The sequence below is a fragment of the Ranitomeya variabilis genome, chromosome 2, assembly GCF_051348905.1.
Source record: "Ranitomeya variabilis isolate aRanVar5 chromosome 2, aRanVar5.hap1, whole genome shotgun sequence".
Lineage (NCBI taxonomy): Eukaryota > Metazoa > Chordata > Amphibia > Anura > Dendrobatidae > Ranitomeya > Ranitomeya variabilis.
In genome coordinates, this window is record NC_135233.1 from 609,116,004 (window position 1) to 609,137,883 (window position 21,880).

Below are 21,880 nucleotides of genomic sequence, written 5' to 3' on the forward strand. Positions count from 1 at the left end.
CACTCTCTGGTCCACACTTTGTAAGGCTTTTTCTGCTCCACAGTCACAATCCATTTATACTTTAAGTGGCCACCCACAGGAAACATCTAGCCTTTCCCCAACTCTAACTTGCTATGGGGTGGCTCTCTCAACAGGACAGCTTTCTCCTCCATTCCTTACAGGTGGACCCATATTTGTCTGAACGGGTCAGTTGCATAAGTGATTTCCTCTCCCCACCTTATGTGCTCTAGTCTGCTTCCTGTGGCCACTGCAACTGACCCCGGATGGCAGAATCTGACCCTTAAGTAATTGGGAACATGTCTATTAGTACGTACTTACTCACATGTCCTCCTCTGCCCAGTTACACTGTCTCAACTAGGACACTGCACCCTCTGCCTCCTCTAACCATCTATTAAGGAGGATATCTCTATGGAGGCATTTCCATCTATAAGCCATCCTTCACAAAGAAAAATACAATCCCCGATGACATGATTCTTTCCCCAAATTAACACCCTCTTTGCCTTTACCCCATCTTTTTCATCCCCATTCATTGCCCCTTCACCTCTGTACCAATATACCTGAATGAAGAAACCTCTCAGACCCCCCAGTTTCCAGAAGGTTTCAGACAGGTATTGCAGGTAAAGGAAAATTTGCTAACTTTTTGGGAGTTCAGGAGGTTTCACCATTATACCAGGAGACTCAGGAGTGCTGCGGCCACCGCAGCTATTTAACAGCCCTACTTCTCCCTCCTGGTCACGCCGGCATCAGCAGGGCGCGGGAGCGCCGCTAAACAAGTCGTCCACCCCAGGTCCAACACACAGGGCAGCAAACCACGGTTGGCCATATACCGCCTTACCATCTACTAGCACCACCTATACTTTAAAGCGAGGGATTCGCTATGCTTATTTAGCATTGCTATACCAAGCGATGTTATGACTAAGGCTCGGGAGAGTCGAAACGTCAATGTTACTACTGTGGTCGCTTATCCTAAATTTGTCTATTGCTCCCATGTGTTACTAATGAAAAGTTTTGTCCAATAAAATTGCACCATTTTGCATAATCAGCATTTAGAGTGTGCAGTGTCTTACAAATATTACTTGTATTAGGACTTTCGTAGTCCATGAAACCTGCACCTCACCTTTAATTGACTGAGTGCACACCATTGTACCTTATTTGGACCTGTAGCAAGACGGACGTGTGAGCAGTGGAGTTGGCTTAAAGCCACTATTACGAGAGATGAGACCAGAGTGAAGACCTGGGAGACCAGACCTGAGTGAAGAACTCAGAGGCGAGACCAGAGTGATGACCTGAGACACCCGATCTGAGTGGAGACCTAAGACCAGACCCGAGTGAAGTAATGAAAGACTAGACCCAAGTGAAGACCTGAGAGACCAGACCCAAGTGAAGAACCAAGAGACCAGACCAAATGAAGACCCCAGAGATCACACCTGGAGACGAGAGAACCGAGTTGTGTGAGCAGGGACACAACTGGGAGTGGTGATTGGGCTTCAGAAGAGGGACATTCCTGTTAGCTGCCATTCCAGGTGCAAACATATGATAAAGTGGGGGGATCAGGACGTGCTTTAGAAAACAGAGGTGGCCGGTGTGTCAGGTGTGTCAAGTGACTCATCGATACAGGACTTATGGCCTAACAGGGAGTAACGTAGACTCCTGTTGGGGGTCTGTATGGCACTTGATATTTCTTAGGGAGTGACAATGGTGACGGGCCATTAGTAACGATTAAGGACCCTAGGACAAGGTATTAGGGACGAAATATTGTAGACAACAACAGCTGTTTAATGGTGATTCTAGAATGACAGTGTGTAAATAGCATTGTGTTAATGACCTGTTTTAACTGTATTACCGTTCTCTGATTGTGCCATAATTCACTGTATTGCCACTGTTCACTTTTACCTTCGACATTTTGCCGTCGTTACTAACTATATATTTGTGATAATCGAATAAATAGTTGTTGGTTAAGTACCATTGTCCCCTCATTCTCTGTGCTGTTGCATCCGCGTACCTGTTAACATCTGCAACTTAAAATATCTAACACCCCAACAGCAAAATTGTCACAAGGTTACTCATGGAGAAGTAACCTGAAGATCCTGAGGTCCGATTCAAAAGGCCCCTAAGGCCATTTTTGGTGCATTTTTTTCTGTGCAGATTTTTCACAAAACCTGAAGGGTTTCCTGATACCAGCAAAGTGAATGAGAATCTTGACGTCTCATGCACACTTTGCTTATTGTCCTTGCAGACTTGGTGCAGATTTAAATTTATGGCGCATCAATTCTTTCAGAGTTTTTGCTGCAGATTTCACCCAAACTAATGAGCGAGGAAAATCTGCACGAAAACGCAAGATAAAAACGCATCAAAAACATTTCATTTTGTTTCACACTTTTTTTTTAAAAAATGTCGTGATCTTTTTTGCCTACTGAAAAATGTCCCAGGTGTTGTTTCTTTTAAGTTTTTTTTTTGCTATAAAACGCATGTATATAAAATAAAAGAACAACATAAAAACGCTTTAAATTACTGTAAGAAAATAAAGGAATTAAAAAAAGCAAAAACGTCATAAACGGAATATATGGAAAAGACGACTATGGAAAGATGGGAGAAGAAAAAAAGCAAAATGGCTCAGAAATGGCAAAAAAAAAAAAAAAATGCTACTTTTTAAACTGGAATAATTTGTTAAAAACTGTAACGAAAAGTAAAAAAAAAGGACTTAAAATGTCACTGTGAAACTCAGAGTGTGAATCCAGACAATAAGTGGTGTAACATTAGAGGGGGTCTCGTGTAACGGAGGTCGCTCATCATGGCTGCTGCTGTTGTTCTTCATAAACAAAAACTTTGACAAAAGTCCAGAGAAGACAAAAGCTGTGAAAAGCCTGGAACGCATGAGCGTCAGCAGCCAGCAGCAGGGAATAAAGCACAGCAGACAGCACGAGAAGCCAGGAGTCAGCCGAGATCCAGCAGACAGTGCTGTAGCGACCGTGGGGGTGATACTGAGTGGGACCCGACCTACATTACGCTGCTTCACTGCACCACACAGGATCGCCGCACCGACGCACTTTTCCAAACAGTTTTTGCAAAATTTTCCTGCCTAGACATGACCTCGATATTCCACCGAGCGATGCGCAGAAGCGAGCCCACGGACAACAGCGACATGTCGAGCGAGGAAGAGCCGCTTCTCCAGTCTGGTCCTCACGATGGGAGCAGAATCAATGTGAGTAACTACTTTTTTTTCCCCAAAAAAATTATGTTTATCCTGAGCTTCTCGGTTCATGAATCTAATCCATGAAATGCAGTAAAAACTGAAACAAAAGCAGATTAATTGAGCTTAAATTGTTTCTGGGATTGGAAAAAAAACCAGTATCTTCAGATTGATCAACACGATCAATCTGAAGATATTGGTTTTTTTCTAATCCCAGAAACAATTTAAACTCAATGCAGCTCCATTGAAGTGAGTGGGGGGCCGCAATACCGCACACGACCTGTAAGACCGGGGTGGCGCTATTTTTTGGAAGAAAGCAGGTGTTTTTTTTTAAATGTGGACAGTGCTGATGTTTGCACCATTTTAGAATACTTTTGTTTGTACACGCTATTTCGGAAGACCCTTCTTAAGAAATAATATGGTTCAGCCTAAGCTTCCTGGTTCATGAATAAGGCAGAAAAGAAGACGGAAAGAGACTGAAAGGAGATTTATGACTTTTATTAGTAATGGTGGTCGCCCATTCTTAGCTTACTTTTATGAAAGCTCCCAAAATTGCTGAAATCGCTTTTTCCACAATTTTCTGAGCAAGTGAAAAAAAAGAGATATGTGCATGCGCAGCCACCCATCTACTTAAACTGTTCACCCTGGGTTTCCTGGTGTATGAATATAATACTAGGAGTGCAGTGAAGACTGACATACAAGCAGAAACATAGTAAAAGGGGGACCTCCATCCATCTCAAACAAGGATTCTGCCTGGAATAGACAGGAGGCCGCGCATGCACTGCTCTCCTTGTTCATCTGTAAGGCAGCTCTGAATATTGACCTTTCCATCCAAATGAAAGGGGCTATGAACGTGCGGCGATCTCCCCCTAAGAGCAGCGTGCGATGGGCCTCTGCTCTCAAGATAGATGCGGGTGCCAGAAGGTGCCGATGTCTTTGGAAGCCACTTTTATTTTGTTGCTATGTTCTTATTTGTAAATTGGAAAAAAAAATGAAAAAAATATTCCTGCCTTGAGCTGCGGCCCGGAGAATAAAACATGGCGTCCACTAAGTAGATGCATCAGTGACTCGGAGAAGTGAATTAGTAAAGATTCCAGATAATTCCATCTGACAGTCGGGCGCTATGAAAAGCTTTAACCTTGTCGTTTTCATCAAGGATTAATCTACAATAAAGCTAATTGTTACAATGTGTCATCAGGTCAGTGCTGGAGAGAAGGCTCCGGGGCCGGACTCTGCCGGGGAGACAGGATCCTACATGGAGGCTCAAAGGCTTCTTATAGGGTTGGTGGGTATGGGACTTCTAGGAATAGACCCACCTGGACTGCAGCCATCCCAATAATACGCGGATCACCATATGGACAGCTTCTCCCCGGTGTCTGAAACATATGAAACATTTCCCATGAGGAACCCTCTTTTATAACCACCATATGATCAGTCCGGTAACTTGATGTTCAACTCAACCACTATGTACAAGACCATTTGGCAACTTGTGTATGACTTCTGCATACTTGCCAAATTTTACAAAAAGGGTGCGGTTTAGGAAAACCACCCAAAGTTAGCATTCCTGTGTGTTTAGGGGCCAGACTTGGTGGTTCCAAGGGATTTAATTACACTGAAAGGGAGAAGATACAGGTTAGATGTTAGAAAAAACCTTTTGACAGTGAGGGTGATCAGTGAGTGGAATAGGCGGCCACGAGAGGTGGTAAGTTCTCCTTCAATGGAAGTCTTCAAACAGAGGCTTGATGGACATCTGTCTGAGATGGTTTAGTGAATCCTGCATTGAGCAGGGAATTGGACACGATGACCCTGGAGATCCATCCCAGCTCTAACATTCTATGATTCTGGAATATAGGTAAAAATACCTTTGCCTGTGTCCTTGCCTATGAATAGGGACTGTCTACATTGGCCCTAATATACCATTCCTATAAGGTCTCCTTCGCATTTTGGAAACCATGGCTTGATGAAAAAATGGTGAGCCACCTTTCTTCAATTACAAAAATGCAAGAGTGTGCAGATCCGAATTTGTCCTCCTCTGGCCCAGTTAATTTAGGATTTTGTGTTAACATGTAATCTTCTCGAAACCCCCATTGACCAGAAGAACAAAGGGGCTTCTTACCCTTCATGGTAATATAGAGACTGGAGAAAATGATAAACTGCGCATTCATTCTTGTGCACGGTGGGTCACCATTATTCTTATACCACTAGAATATCTAAAGGACATGACAACAATGTTACTTATTGGACCCCTAAAACTCTTTAAGACCCTCTAGTTAGGGGTCTTAACAACCCAGGATTTTTGTGATTGACAGTGCCCACTCAAACAGAATGCATAGTATGGCACATGTCCCACCTGCATCATACTATTACTGCACAAGACGTTTAGAGCTTTACAATATCTTCCAAAAAATACAGGGCATGGATGAGAAACTTCAAGGTCTGCAATGGTCGTCACCTAAGAGCAGCACACAATTGGCCTCTAATGACCAGGTATCCTGGATTTGTTAACTGGTAGCTACACACTGGTGCTTAAAACTTAGCAAAAGTAGCAATACAAGATGCAGACAGCTTTCAAAGTTCAGTACTCGGTCACTGGACAAATGGTATCTGGGCAATGTACGGCTACATTGGACAAAAACCAATCTAAAGTTAGCTCGAATTAGTGAAATTTGGCAAACAAGCGACCAATGAAGAATGGATAAATGGGAAATTTTAAGGGTTTCCTACTTAGAGTAAATCAAGGAAAACCTTCTGATGAGACCTTATTAACTCTTTAGTATATTTTTTTCTGTCTTTTTTTCCTTTGTAATTTTTGTAGACTACTATGGGGACAAACAAAAATGATTTTCAGCTTTGTCAAAGCCAAATATCTAGGTGGAAGGAATCCTGAGGAGCAATCAGCTACATTTTGTCTCGCCAGGATTACAGAGCCCAGGCATACAATGTAATAAATGGCTAAGACAAAAATGTTTTGGATGCAAAGCAGTAGCAAATATTTGCCAAGACATCACTCATGAAGAAAGACCTTCATTAAGTAATGGAAAAACTGAAGGTGACAATGGTCTACACATTCTCATCTAGAGTAGTCGGACGCTAAGGACAAGATCTTGGACAGATTATTGTTACTTGTCTCCGAAGGATTGCCGAAGAATGATTACAAAGAGAAATGATTGGTTTTTAACAGAACTGCCCTTCAAAGTGATTAAACATTTAATAAACATTTATCAATACTGGGCAGTGGTCAATACTCGATTGAGTATCGGGGTCGATCCATCGAGCAGTGCAGAGTATTGCATTGTGCTCGAGTGCAGTCCAGTTGAGTAGGGTTGGGTACAATTGACTTTGTTTAGACTGGGTGAGATAATTTTCCTTGGATTGCATTAAGTTGAGTTAGACTGAGTTGATTTAAATGGTCAATTAAATTGCCTTTAAATTGTGTTGAGTTACATTGACTTAAGTTGGATTCAGCTGAGTTGAACTGAGTTCGGTTCAGGTGGATTAAGTTTAAATTAAACCGACTTTAGTTGCAGAGTTGAAATTAGTTGGGACCAGTTTTGTTTAGTTAAACTGATCTTGGTTTAGTTGGATTCAGTTGGGTTAATCTGAGTTTGGTTCAACTGAAGTAATTTTGATTGATTAGAGTTGAATTAAGTGGAACTGAATTGGGTTCAATTGTGGTCAGTTGGATTGGTTTTGATTGAGTTGGATTCAGTTGGGTTTAAAACAGTAGCACAAATGTAAATTGATTTGTAGTCAATGGTGTTAAGTTGGATTGAGTTGAATTGTGTTGGGTTGGATTGAGTTGAATTCAGCTGGGTTGAATTGAATTGTGTTAAGTTTAATATAGTTGGCTTTAGGTAATTTGAATTGAGTTGTGTTGAGTTGCTTTGACTTTCAGCAAATTGGACTAAGTTGAGTAAAAGTAAGTTTGGTTCAATTGGAATAATCTGCATTGAGTAAGATTGAGTTGAGCTGCATTAAGTTGAATTGAATTGGCTTCAGGTGGGTTCAGTTGGATTGGTTTTGATTGAGTTCAAAGCAGTTTGATTGAATTGAGTTTAGTATAGTTGGGCTTTGTTAATTTGAATTGAGTTTGGTTCAGTTGAGTTGTGTTGAGTTGAATTGACCCAGTATGATTTGGACGTGGTTCATTTGACTTGACATTTTTTAGATTGAGTTGAATAGAGTTTGATTGAGCTGGTTTCAGTTGTATTGTGTTGGGTTGAATTGACCTAGTTTGAGTTGAACTTATTTCATTTGACTTGGATTTTTTTATGTTGAGTTTTATTGAGCTGGGTTCAGTTGCGTTCTGTTGTGTTGAATTGACCTAGGTTGAGTTTCACTTAGTTCATTTTACTTGGATTCTTTTAGGTTGAGTTGGACAGTTACATTGAGTTGGGTTCAGTTGAGTTGTATAGGGTTGAAATGACCTAGGTTGAGTCGGACTTAGTTCATTTGACTTGGATTCTTTTAGGCTGCGAAGTATATAGTTAAATTGAGTATGGTTCAGTTGAGTTGTAAAGGGTTGAATTGACCTAGGTTGAGTCAGACTTAGTTCATTTGACTTAGGTTCTTTTAGGCTGAGTTGGATAGAGTTTGATTGAGTTGGGTTTAGTTGAGTTGTATAGGGTTGAATTGAACTAAGTTGAGTTGGAATTAGTTCATTTGACTTGGATTCTTTAAGGCTGAGTTGGATAGAGTTCGATTGAGTTGGGTTCAGTTGAGTATGGTTGATTTCAATTAACTTAAGTTCAGCAATTTCCCAGTCACTTTACAATCTGCAATTCACCACCATGTGGGACAGCGGAGGTGGGGAAAGCCCTCTACTCATTAATGCTGGCTTGAGCCCACTATATTTTTTCATTACTTCTATTATTCCAAATTAATCCACATATGATTATTATTAAATTGTGGATTATTTGTAATTAAGCTGTAGATTACTTGTAGGAAGTCAGTCTGCCGCACTTCTTTCGTCACTTGACTTTGGGTCTTTTGAAGACTCATCCCAATGGCTGTAAAGCTCCACAAAGTATTGAGTTTAGCTTCTCTTTGCAGTACATAAAGTGTAATATACATTGAGGTAATCACTCCAGTGCACATTAGTGTTTTTCCCCTTTGGCAAGCTTACATTAAACAAAGAACAGATTGTAGTTTCATTTATTGGTATATAAATAATTCAGCCTCGGGCTACTTTCCATCATATCATCCAAGACACAGTTCATTGAATATGAGAGACCGCCTGAGGTTTTGTGCCAGGAACGTAAATACATTATTAACATCAAGACAACAACAGCCATTTCCCGTAATACATCACAGAGAACTGTGCGACCAAAGAATTATAGAAACATTCATTTAGGGCGTCATTTCATTGATCGGCCAATGTTAGGAGCAAATAAAGACAAGTTTAGCTAAATGTGCAGTACTAGTTATGGCCACTGGGGGCAGTGCAGAACCATTCAATTGAATCCAAAGTGAAGTCTATTCTAGGGCAGAATGTATACATACCTCCCCCCTCTGTGCAAGGACAGAGTCAATACATGGTTTGCATTTTCATAAAGCTTCTAGTATGCACACAGGGTACGTAGGAGACAGTGAAGATTACATCTCTGGTCCCTATTTATACAGGCGGAGGGGAGCAAAGAGCATTACGCTAAATGATAGCAATCACTTAGGATCTGAAACCGCTTCTAATATGTATTTATGCTGCAGGTGTCTATGATAACAACGCTGTCAAATAACTACTCTGTCATATCGCCTGTGATGTATCCAAACCGAACAAATCACCGTCAGACCTTAGAATGGAAATTGTAGCTTAGAACAATTTATTACATGGTGACATTGATTCAATGGATTTTACATGTCTGCTATAAAAAAGAGAATATTCAGGATTATGACAATTTGTCTGACAATTTTTATCAATAACAGTGCCACCTATGGCTATAAGGCTGTGTCTGGTATTGCAACATGAAAAGGTCCAGGCATAGGTCGAGCATCCAATAAATTTGATATGAAGTGTATCAAGGGTCGATTGTTACAACTGCTTTCATAGGACAATTAAATTGTTAAGCATCACACTACATTTGGCCAAATCCGCCAAAATCAGAAAACAGTCTCTAAGCCCCCATACACATTACACTGGAGAGGAGGGAGTTTTGTAGGGTCACCCTACTAGCAGTGGCTCAATCCTTCCTTATCATGGAGCTCATTCTCCTGCATTTTCGGACAGAAGGAAAATGACCTACTGCCTTGGTAATGTCTCCTATGGCCCCGGAGACTCTGCTGACCCATGATAATCACTTGTGTTGCCCTTCTGCCACCAGATACAAGTGGTTTTAAGTCTATGCGGACCCTTACTGAACCCCCTATAGGTCTAGTTCCAGTCTCAAACACTTGGACTTAAACTATCTTATAGATTAAAGGGAAGCGGTCATCACAAAATTATCTATTGGTTAAATCAGTTTTTGTGTTACCAATATGTAAAAAAAATAAGTGTTTTTTTCCATAACACAATCTTATTTATTAAAAAAAACAAAATTAGTAACTTTACAATTTTCACATTGGCGACTAGGGCTATTTTAGACTCTTAATTCCACTCTTTTCAACAGGTTCATTATCACCAGAGCCTGGGTTACAATGACTGATAACACCTCTATATACAATAGATAACAGCATCCACCATTCACAACAGGTGATGTCACAGCTCCCCTCCTCCTCCTGTATAATGGCTGATAACACCTCTATATACAGTAGATAACCCAGGATCCACCATTTACAATAGGTGATGTCACAGCTCACCTCCTCCTCCTGTACAATGACTGATAACACCTCTATATACAGTAGATTACACAGGATCCATCATTCACAATAGGTGATATCACAGCTCACCTCCTCCTGTACAATGACTGATAACACCTATATATACAGTGGAGGACACAGGATCCACCATTCACAATAGGTGATGTCACAGCTCACCTCCTCCTCCTGTACAATGACTGATAACACCTCTATATACAGTAGATTACACAGGATCCATCATTCTTAATAGGTGATATCACAGCTCACCTCCTCCTGTACAATGACTGATAACACCTATATATACAGTGGAGGACACAGGATCCACCAATTTCACTGTCTCCGGCCTGTCATAGAAGGAACATCAGGTAACAATACATCTCAGAGAGAAACATCTGGTGAAGCCTGAGATGATGAATCACCACAAGTTTAACTAATACAAGGACTGAACGGCAGTGTGAATTATTCATGGGGACATGGTGTAACCCTCACATCTCTCTGCAGGTGATAAGGAACATCAACACATTCGCCAGAACTAAGACATTGGCACAAGGATTTCTAGACATGGCCCTCTTCACAGCAAACGCTTCTCAGATGAAACACCTCCTCCAGCAGGGACCAGAGACACCGTTTTATTACTTCCTCTTCTCCCTCCTGGTAAGTCCACCATAGGACCTTTATGATCTAGTGTGATGTCTGATGCACAATGCCCTTCCGATAACTTCTTATTCCAGGCTTTGACAACTCATTCTTTTCCCATCATTTTGCAAATATCCACTGTGACATTTTTCGAGGCTTAGTCATTCTGGATTTTCTGGGTTTTAGCAATGATGGATACGTTTGTACTGAATACCAATTAGAGTATAGAGGTGGGTATCCCCACCAACCTCATCTGATGATAATCCCAACAATATCACTGGTGGGCATTGCCCAAAACTCCTAAACAAAGGCGATGACTTTTGACCCGCGGGGCTTTAAAGATGTTGTCCTATAAATACAACTCTTGTCCATATGCCACATTAGGGCATAGGCTCATCGGAAAGGGAGATCAATGCTCTATAAGTCACAAATTGGTGCTGCACTGTAGAAACTTCTGGCACACATGCTTATTGACCCATGGGGCTTTCATCTGAATGGCCACAGTGTAATTCTACGTTTCCACTGCAGCATCACTCACCTGGGACAGACAGTGAATTTTGCATTATCACCTAGTCCTGTTCTAGAGCTGGTTGCATCTTCGGACCTCAGTACTGTTCTTTGTAAGCTAAAATAGCCAGCCTTCAGGTCAAGGTCAAAAAAGTTTTCAAATCAGATTTTTACAATACCCCTTCTCGACTCTCCTGTGCCTCCTCTGTGGAAGAAACCTTCTGAAAGTTTGGCTTTAAGACGGTTTTAGAAGTTTTCAGTGGAGCCCAAGAAATTTGCCAAGTCTTTTGAAAGTCCAGGTGGTCTCCACATCTTTCAGGGCATCGTAGGAGAGTTGGCTTTCTTAGGATAAATGATGATTAGGAAACCATCATCCTGATTTGGCCAGTCATGACCTTCTGCTCTTCTGGAAACTTGGCTTCAAGAAGGTTTTAGAAGGTTCAAGTGGAGCCCAGGAAATTTGCCAAGTCTTTCGGAAGTCCAGGAGGTCTCTTCTTTCAGGGCATCCTAGAAGAGTGGGCTTCCTTAAGATAAATGTTGACTATGAAGCCTGCGCCCAGATTCAGCCAGTCATCGTTGGCTTTCTTCTGCCCATTACTATAAGATACGGTGATGGCTGGCCCAACATTAGCCCCTATGGGTTAGTTGGCTCTTCACTAAGGCAAGATATGTATTCTTCCTCCTTTCCATTCTACATGTAATCATCTCAGCTCTTAGTAAAGAACAGATTCGTGGATGAGAAAAGAAAAAAAGCTCCCGCCGTTTGACAAGAGGCGTCGTAATGGAAATGCATAAAAATAAAGTAAGTTTTACAGCCTGGTATAAAAATATAACATCTCTTAAATATTTATCTGCCTTTAATGAAGCCAGATTCTTGATTGTGCCATGAAATAAGCTCAATATGTTGACTGTACCATCCGATGCCCGATGTATATGACCCTTCTACAAACACTTCAATCAGGTCCGTCAGAAATTTCCAGCATTGGAGCATAAAACGACGCAGGTTATGGCGGCGGAGGGTGTAAATCACTAACGGTTCACTCTGCAATTAGACAATGGTTGATTGCCAGTTTTACACATGTACTCATAATGCAGAACCAATTAGAAAGGCTTAGCGGAAAGGCATAAGTACATTGAAATAATCTAGTCATTGTCCCCCTTGGGCATGATTTAGCAACTAAATATTTCCGCAGCCTTTAATGTGATGACTAGCCGTGGAAACACAGAATACATAATCGTATGGGGTGTTTGTACTGGAAACAGTCACTTTAATCACGATAAACAGCTCAATTCCTGAGAGGATGCTTCTCCGAGCATCATCAATGGACTTTACACTTTGTCTTTCCGGCTATCACAAAATTTAAGGGCTCTGTTGCTGTCAGTGAATGGGAACAGCCACACCTAGTCCTGGGCTTGCTCACAACAATCTACTTGCAAATCGTCCCATTCCTGGATCTTGTATTTGTAACGTAAGATCTTGGCCAGAGAACAAGATCAAAGGAGCTTCTACTATCTGGTTTCCGAGTGGTGGGGCCCAGCTCCAAGATTCAAGGGAACCTAGTCATGACAGTATAACTTAAGGACGGCGCTGACAGATGGCCACTGCGTCATTACTACGAGCTTATAATATGCTATTATTGTTTGGTACTGTGGTCACAGTATGGCAATATGATGTGACCTCTTTATGGAATGATTAAATATTACCAGTATGGTAACACTATATGGCCACTTCTTATGTGTATGTGGCACTGTTATACATTCACAGTATGGTAATAAGTGTCTACTTCCTATATGGCACTGTTATTTTTTCACAGTATGGTAGTATTATGTGCCCACTTCCTATATGGCTCTGTTATATTCACAGTATGGTAGTATTATGTGGCCACTGTCTATATGGCACTGCTATACATTCACAGTATGGTAGTATTATGTGGACACTTTCTATATGGCACTGCTAGATAATCACAGTATGGCAGTATTAGGCAGTGAGAAGTAGAAAAAATTCCAGTTTCTGGCAACAATTGCGAAAAATATGAAAATCCTTTATTAGAGACATTTTAAAATTCCCCAAAAATTTCATGGCACATTGCGGGGGACAGGAAACAACATGGCCCTCAAGGCCATACTGGACTACATAACGCAGGATGTGGTGAGCTGATTACAATATTCCTTTTCAAGTATTAGGCAGTGTCATAGAAAATATTAAAAATCCTTGGGGTCCTTTATATCACCCCTCCCTTTTTGCTTCCTCTACCATTTGCCATACGAAAACAGGAGCTAGAACTCCAAACTGCCTTTATGTAAAATGGCACTGCACAAACAAATCTGAAGCAGCTTAATTAACACGCAAGGAGTCCTCTTTATGGTTAGGGTACTGTCACACAGTCACACTTTGTACGCTACGAAGGCACGATCCGTGACGTCGCAGCGTCGTATGATTATCGCTCCAGCGTCGTAGACTGCGGTCACACGTTGCAATCACGGCGCTGGAGCGATGCCGAAGTCCCCGGGTAACCAGGGTAAACATCGGGTTACTAAGCGCAGGGCCGCGCTTAGTAACCCGATGTTTACCCTGGTTACCAGCGTAAACGTAAAAAAACAGTACATACTTACATTCCGGTGTCTGTCCCCCCGGCGTTCTGCTTCTCTCCACTGTGTAAGCAGCAGAGCCGGAAAGCGAGCGGTGACGTCAGACGTCACCGCTGTGCTCGCTTTCCGGCCGGCAGGCGCTCACAGTGCAGAGAAGCTGAGACGCCGGAGGACAGACACCGGAATGTGAGTATGTACTGTTTGTTTTTTTTACTTTTACGCTGGTAACCATGGTAAACATCGGGTTACTAAGCGCGGCCCTGCGCTTAGTTACCCGATGTTTACCCTGGTTACAAGCGAACACATCGCTGGATCGGTGTCACACACAACGATCCAGCGATGTCAGCGGGTGATCAAGCGACGAAAGAAAGTTCCAAACGATCTGCTACGACGTACGATTCTCAGCGGGGTCCCTGATCGCTGCTGCGTGTCAGACACTGCGATATCGTATGGATATCGCTGGAACGTCACGGATCGCACCGTCGTAGCGATCAAAGTGTGACTGTGTGACAGTACCCTTAGGTGACTGAACGAGGATGTGTATTGTGCGTAGACAGAGAGACAGGAAAAGGCTTATTAGGATTTGAGTGGATTAAAGGAAGATCTCACACTCTTTAAGGTACTGTCACACTCAGCGACGCTGCGGCGATATAGACAACGAGCCGACCTAAACTAGATCGCTGGAGCGTCGCTGTTTAGGTCGCTGTAGAGACGTCAAACACAGCAACTCCAGAACGATGCAGGAGCGATCCAGTGATGTAACGGCGACTCACTTCTCGTTCTCTCTGGTTGTTAGCTCCATGTCAAACATTGCTGGCGTCGTTGCTTGACGTCAAACATGACGATACACGCCGACCTGGCGACAAAATAAAGTTCTGGACTTCTAGCTCCGACCAGCGATGGCACAGCAGGATCCAGATCGCTGCTGCCTGTCAAACACAACGAGATCGCTATCCAGGACGCTGCAACGTCACGGATTGTTGTCGTTCTCGTTGCAAAGTTGCTGAGTGTGACGGTACCTTTAGAAATAGCCATGGTCACTGCAGTTACAATAAGTCAGAGCAGACATTGTGTCTCCAGGAGAAAACTTAGAATATTGGAATTTCTATCCATTCGATATTAATGTGACGTACATTGTTGGCATTGGGGTTAACCAAGGAAACATATATATTATCTCATAATTATAACCCCTACCAAAAGGCCCCAAAACCATAGGGACCATATATCCGCCAGCAGCTAGGACATGTTTGGTCTCTAAGCGTAGATAAAATTCTGATGCAAAAGCTGGCATCAGTCTCGACCTCCTGCGGTCATCTTATGAGGAGTTATTCCATAAGTTGAAATTTCCTAAATCATGAAGGGCTGAGACCAGCTCACAACCTGCCCCATGTGAGATCATCACAGGGGGGTGTGTGGTTGGGACTCGGGGTCTGATAAAAGATCAATCCCAATTATGATCTGTGTTCCTGTAGAGTGATGCATACCTGTGTATACATGAATCTTGTTTATTGTTGGCCCCAAGCGAAGCGCTCTCCTTCACTAAACTGAATTGTTCTCTGCGATCAGTGTCGTAAGTTCTCCTGTTAATCCCTTTTATTTTATGTAACTGTTTATGCTGTATTGCTTTGTCCCCCTTGGAAAATCTTTTGTATATTTTTCAAAACCTTCCTTTGGATTAAACATAAAATGTAATAGTTCAATTCCTTCTGTTCTGTAAACTACGCCTCGAAGTGATAAGCTACCGTAACAGTGTCCAATAGACCGAGACAGATTGGTGGTGGCGACAAGTAGTCTGGGGCTATCGTGGAGTTAGCGATGACCATATGGGGGTATATCTATGGAATCCGGAGGTGTATGTGCCGTACGATCACCGTTAGTTTTCCGATATTCGGCCTAGCGGCTTTCTCCGTTGATCGTTGACCAATCGTTTAATTGTCTGGACGATAGGGGCAGCAGGAAGCGGTTCGCTCCAAAAGATCACAACGGGTGGTACCCATGACCTTCCGGACCTGTGATATTGTGAATTTGTGGGATTAAGAAAGTCCTGACAAATTATATATCCCGACATAGTCCTGGGATTCTGATATGGGACAAATGGACCATTTTGGCCCCCGCGAGGCTCCAGGACCCAGGTGAGAAAGGAACCCATGCATGCCCTGACTAGACGACATTGCTATGCATTCACGGCACGTCAGCATTATGGCGGTAGTATGTGGCACTGCTGTACTGCATATTGAAAGTGCAGAAGTTTTGTGAGCACACACGTCACTGTGTTATGGAGACACTACGGCAATGTTATGTCGGTTTGACTCTCTAAACTGTGTCTCCTGAAAAATGGGTTGGGGCCCCTCCACACATGACCTGCCCAGGGCCCTCTGCTGATCTGCTGGTGGTATAGCCCATGTAATGGCCTCCATGCTGGATATCCCACAACTTTTACAAAAATGGCTAAGAAATTAACCGACAAGAACTTATGGTGTGGGGGATTTTGGTAACTACTGTGAGCGCAGAGTATTTAAGCAGATTTCTACCCTGGAGAAGAAGCTTAGTGCATGGACCTGAAGTGTGTAACTAATGAAAATATCAGGCGGTCCGTGTCAGGGGGCAGCGGATGTGAGCGCATGTGGCCTCTAATGAGCCTAATTAGCGACATTTACATCTCTATGACTGTGGCTCGCCTGTAATTGCTTTGTCAGAATTCATCTTCCTCACTGTCTAATACGAGGCGGTGCAGCGGCCGTCTCATGCCCGGTGCACTCTCAATTCTGAAAACTCTTCTGGCTTCATTGAAAAGTGGAGAAAACGTGCAGAAAACCACAAGGCGACTAATTACAGCTCATACCTGGCATTTGGCATGGAGAAATCTGCGGCACTGCGCGGCCTGAGGGAGACTCACTGTCACCTCCTACATAGCCTGGGGCCCCCCTTGTGTATTTAAGGGGTAGTGGAGGCAATCATGACAGGGGCCCATCCTATGATTGGGGCCCACGGGCTGAACTGCCATGTACGGGAATAACAGAGCAAAGTCCTGATTACAGAAGTATCATCCAACTATGGAAAGCAATGCTTTATTATTATAGGCAGCACAGCAGATGACATCATCATGTCTGTGACATCATATCTGTGACATCACTATTTCTTTGACAATCACGTCTGTGACATCATCATATCTGTGACATCATTGGTAGCTTTGAAATGTAGCCTTTTAACTTAATGTAGATGAGTCTCACAAAAATCAGAGACCTTGTGTCCCTCAGGTTGGAGAGCACCAGTTTAGCCCTCATTATTAACATCAAACCTATTATGTAATACCAGATTATTAGGTTTTACTTGATGATCCAGCAACTGCACCAGCGATTATGCCCCAGAGCTGTGCTCACAATTCTGCTGGTTGGTTGTTATTTGACACAGTCAGCAAGCTTGTTATCATACCCCACCCACTGAAAGGTACTCCCATTTTGGACATTCATGACATATCCACAGATACACTATAAAGGTCCAATAACGCTGGGTTTCTGCTGTGAGTGATCAGTTTTTGTATCGAAAACTGGACTCGTTGCACGCGGCCGAGGGGCCATGCCTCCGCAACTCTGTATTCGTTTGTTAGGGATTTCCAAAATGTATCACTGGCAATGAAAGGGTGGAGCTAATGTGTTCATTTGTGGTGGAGTCTCTAACTATGCTAAACAGGCGTGGCACCAGGAGAGGAGATGTGGAAGCGCGTGCAGGTCCCCCTTTTGTTTGTATGTGAGTTTGAAAAAAAAAAGGCAAGGAAGCGTGTCACCAGAAATGGAGAGGTGGCCGCTATCTGGGCTCCCTCCTTTCATTGTATTAAGAGTTCCAAAAATTGCCCAGCAAATGTATCAATGTGGCAACAAATACGGTTTCTATCCTAAAAATGCTAAAAATTGTGCCACCAGGAATGGAGAGGTAGCAACCATCTGGTCTCCCTCCTTTCACTTTCATGGGAGCTCTTAAAAAAATCCCAAGAAAATGTGCCACTGGAAATGGAGAGGTGGTCGCCATCTGGTCTCCCTCCTTTCACTTTTCAAGGGAGCTCATTAAATTCCCATGAAAATGTGCTACTTGGAAAGGAGAAATGGAGAGGTACATATGGTTTCTCTCCTTCAACTTTTCATGGGCGCTCCTAAAATTCCCAAGAAAATGTTACATTCGGAATAGAGAGGTGGCCGTGCATATGGTTCTCACCTTCAACTTTTGATGGAAGCTCCTAAAATTACCCCCAAAATTTACCACTCGGAATAGAGAGGTGGGATCACATATGGTCTCTCTTTTCACTTTTTATGGGAGCTCGTAAAATTCCCATGAAAATGTGCCACTTGGAATGGAGAGGTGGTCGTGCATATGGTTTTCCTTATTTCATTTTTCATAGGTGCTCCTAAAATCCTCAAGAAAATTAACTAGTCGGAAAAGAGAGGTGGCAGCGGTGCATGTTCGGCTCTTCATTTCTTTCTAAAAATCTAAAACTTTCCAATCAAATGCGCCTTCAGGAGCGGAGAGGTGATCACTCATTTGCTGCACGCTTCATTTATTTGTATGGGAGTTTTCCAATTTGCCAGACAAGTGCCCACCATCAAGGACAGAGAGGCGGTGGCGCAGGCCTACTTCTTTCACTTGTAGGACAGTTACAATGTATCACAGCTCCATTTCCAATTAATGGAGAGAGCCAAAATCACGTCTCCTTACAATGGAGCCACATTCTTGACCGATGGCATCCGAGCATTGGATAGGCAATAAATGTACCAGATGGGGTAACCCTATAACAGCTGGAATAACGGAGCATTGGATAGGCAATAAATGTACCAGATGGGGTAACCCTTTAACAGCTGGAATAATGGAGCTCGGAGCCGAGAGTTACCATACAAATGTCTTTTTTGCCCTACAAAATATATGATATCCTGGAAAAGAAAGTCGTTACATTTCATAATTACATGAGTAACTCAACCTCCAAGATGTCGGCTCCGAGGAGATCAGGCAGAGGGGACTTTTAGCTAAAAAATATTGTACTTTATGGCTGTAGTTTACAACCAAATCAATTATCGCGGCATACTTTAGGAATCTGAGAGAAATTAAAAAGGGCACGTTGGCACGGAGCTAATGTAATTAGCCATAAATAGAGCGGGCATTAATGACTGTAAATATAATAGTTACATAGTGGAATGATTTTAGATGGGACATTAAAATCTGTTCCTCGATTTTGTCAAGAATTATATCACCAGACTCCCCCCATTCATTACCGGCCGCCAAACCCATTCAGAGGCGAGCGGCCTTTCCATCGGCATAAAAATCACGTTACAACGTTACCAAATTGGAATTTTAAAATCTTGGCCGTCATTAAATGTGAAAGCAGGATGATAAAGCATGGAGTCCAGGAGAAACATCTAAATGTCCGAGGGCCGATAGTCCATCATCTGGTGACATCCACACAGCAAATATAGTAAAGGGGCGACCATTATTAGCTGCTATGGAGCCATCATCAGGTCACACAGTCACAGAGTCTCTGAATTCTCCTCTGTACATGAGTAACGTAATGTATGAATAGTGAGCGCAGCTCTGGAGTATAATACAGGATCAGTACAGGATCAGTAATGTACAAATAGTGAGCGCAGCTCTGGAGCATAATGCAGGATGTAACTCAGGACCAGTACAGGACCAATAATGTAAATGTATGTACACAGTGACTGCACCAGCAGAATAGTGAGTGCAGCTCTGGGGTATAATACAGGATGTAACTCAGGATCAGTAATGTAATGTATGTGCACAGTGACTGCAGCAGCAGAATAGTGAGTGCAGCTCTGGAGTATAATACAGGAGGTAACTCAGGATCAGTAATGTAATGTATGTACACAGTGACTGCACCAGTAGAATAGTGAGTGCAGCTCTGGTGTATAATACAAGATGTAACTCAGGATCAGTAATGTAATGCATGTACACAGTGACTGCACCAGCAGAATAGTGAGTGCAGCTCTGGAGTACAATACAGGATGTAACTCAGGATCAGTAATGTAATGTATGTACACAGTGACTGCACCAGCAGAATAGTGAGTGCAGCTCTGGGGTATAATACAGGATGTAACTCAGGATCAGTAATGTATGTACACAGTGACTGCACCAGCAGAATAGTGAGTGCAGCTCTGGGGTATAATACAAGATGTAACTCAGGATCAGTAATGTAATGCATGTACACAGTGACTGCACCAGCAGAATAGTGAGTGTAGCTCTGGAGGATAATGCAACATAAGTAAGCTCCCTGCCTTATGTCGAGGTTCCCACCTCCTTGAGTATTTGCAGCACTAACATCCTATTGGAAAAATGCTCATACTGCAATTCCCCATTTCGTGCCTTCTGCCCTGTACTGCTCAGTATAGGAGGGCTCTGTTTAGCCTCCGCATTCAGTAACTGCACATATCTGATATGTCTCTGTCTTGTTTCATATGTGCCGCAGCCACTAATAACAGATGGCAGCCCATCCCCCACATCATGGCTTAATGCGTTGTGCTAGGATTTTTTGCCTTTCCCCTCCTCTCCTTGCGCTTCTCATATTTGGAGCGGTGCTGCCACATTGATGTAGCGCACACGACTCATTTTCTTGTCTATATGGATTTCAGGGGAGAAACGTAAAAAGACATTATGAAGGGGACAGTATATATACTTTACATGGCTGCTCAGTCTCTGAGCCGTATTTGGCGGTGATCTGACTGTCCTTTCTTGTCACAACATTCGCTGTGCTCGTGGCAGCCAGCGGAAAATATCTTAACTTGATATGAAAATGTACAAATTAAATAACGTGAAGTTCACAGCAAAAAGCAAAGCAGGACGGAGGTGACAGGAAATCGGACGTCAGCACCAGGGACAGCGACAGCAAGAACCCTCCAATTGTGGGCATCCACGTAAAATTATGGATGCACCTAATGAACTTCTACTTTGGTTACATAGCTTCTTTCAGGCAATCAGAAGCATCAAAATTGCTCATGGGTGTGTCCCAATTAAGCAGGAAGTAGTTTGAACACTCCCACAAGGAGCGATCCCAATTCTTTCTAACTTTCTAATCTAAATTGACTACTTAGACAACTTTTTTTTAACCCATCAGACACTTCTGAACCCTCATATTGAATCAGGCAAACATCCCCTTTAAATTTTGGTTATATAAGTGGCGATTGCACAACAATAACTGCTATTTTATTGATTGCAATCATTTTTCTGTTTGTGTAAGAAGAGATTAGTATCACCGTACCCTTGACATGCTGATTTAGTAAATACCTGGGACATATTTTTGTGCAACATTCTATGGTGTTGACCCTCTGTTGTTCCTCCTGGAAAATGTATATAACTGGGTTATACCAATTGGGGGGGGTCTCTCTATGGATTCTAATACTTGTTCAATCAGAGCTTGCTGACATTCCCTCCCCCTTTGTTATAATAAATGGTAACACCCATTTGTCAAATAACTTTACAGCAGAGGAACGGCACAATGCAGAGTTGTTGGAAAAGATGTTTTAGATTTTTTTGGTCATTGCAGTGCAAAAATCAACTTAAGTAGACGTGTGGGGGGTGCAGGGGCAAGCTACAATAAATGGCACATGGCAGATGGGTGACCTGCTGCAGATTTTGCACTGGGAGTGAGGAACTGTTCCATGATTTACTCAGCTCTGCTACATCTGTTTTTCAGAAAAGGCAAACTTCCTATACAGATTTAATTGTAGCAATGGGTTCCTTTGGCATTGGTTTATTAGCAGGCGCTATGTCGGCTCTGCCACATCTGTAACGAATATATCTAGAAATGACATTGTATCATTTTATTATTAGATCCCATTGGCAACCCGTCCCTGTTCTGCATTCCCACAGATGTTATTGTCTGTGCCGTAAAGGTTGAAATAATACAATATAAAGTGATTGTTGGATGTGACACGTTGTAATATATTCAGCCGTCTGCCGTTTTCCAGAAATATATCCGTGTTTTGTTCACATAAAGGATATTGTGTGACTTAATTATACCGGTGTCAGGCGCCGGGGACATGGCTGTCGTTTCACAGAATCAAAATGAATAATCACGAATGACAGACAGATGCCAATTACCTGCTGAAATATATATAAATATAATAATGTGCACAATAATGCCGCAAAACCACAAGAATTCAGATCATT

The 21,880-nt window shown here is 42.6% G+C and overlaps 1 protein-coding gene across 3 annotated transcripts in view; it reads left to right on the plus strand.

The window, feature by feature from the left end:
* Window positions 1-2,891: 2,891 nt before the first annotated feature.
* LOC143807305 (ninjurin-1-like) overlaps window positions 2,892-21,880 on the plus strand; it is a 73,842-nt gene continuing 54,853 nt past the window's right edge. For 2 of the 3 annotated variants that reach the window (XM_077288700.1, XM_077288699.1), the window contains exons 1-2: window positions 2,945-3,202; window positions 10,484-10,636. In XM_077288700.1, the coding sequence (XP_077144815.1) occupies window positions 3,086-3,202; window positions 10,484-10,636 (270 nt within the window). In that variant the 5' untranslated portion in view covers window positions 2,945-3,085. Of the gene's footprint in view, window positions 3,203-10,483; window positions 10,637-21,880 lie in introns of all 3 variants that reach the window. The other variant, XM_077288698.1, reaches the window with a different exon arrangement.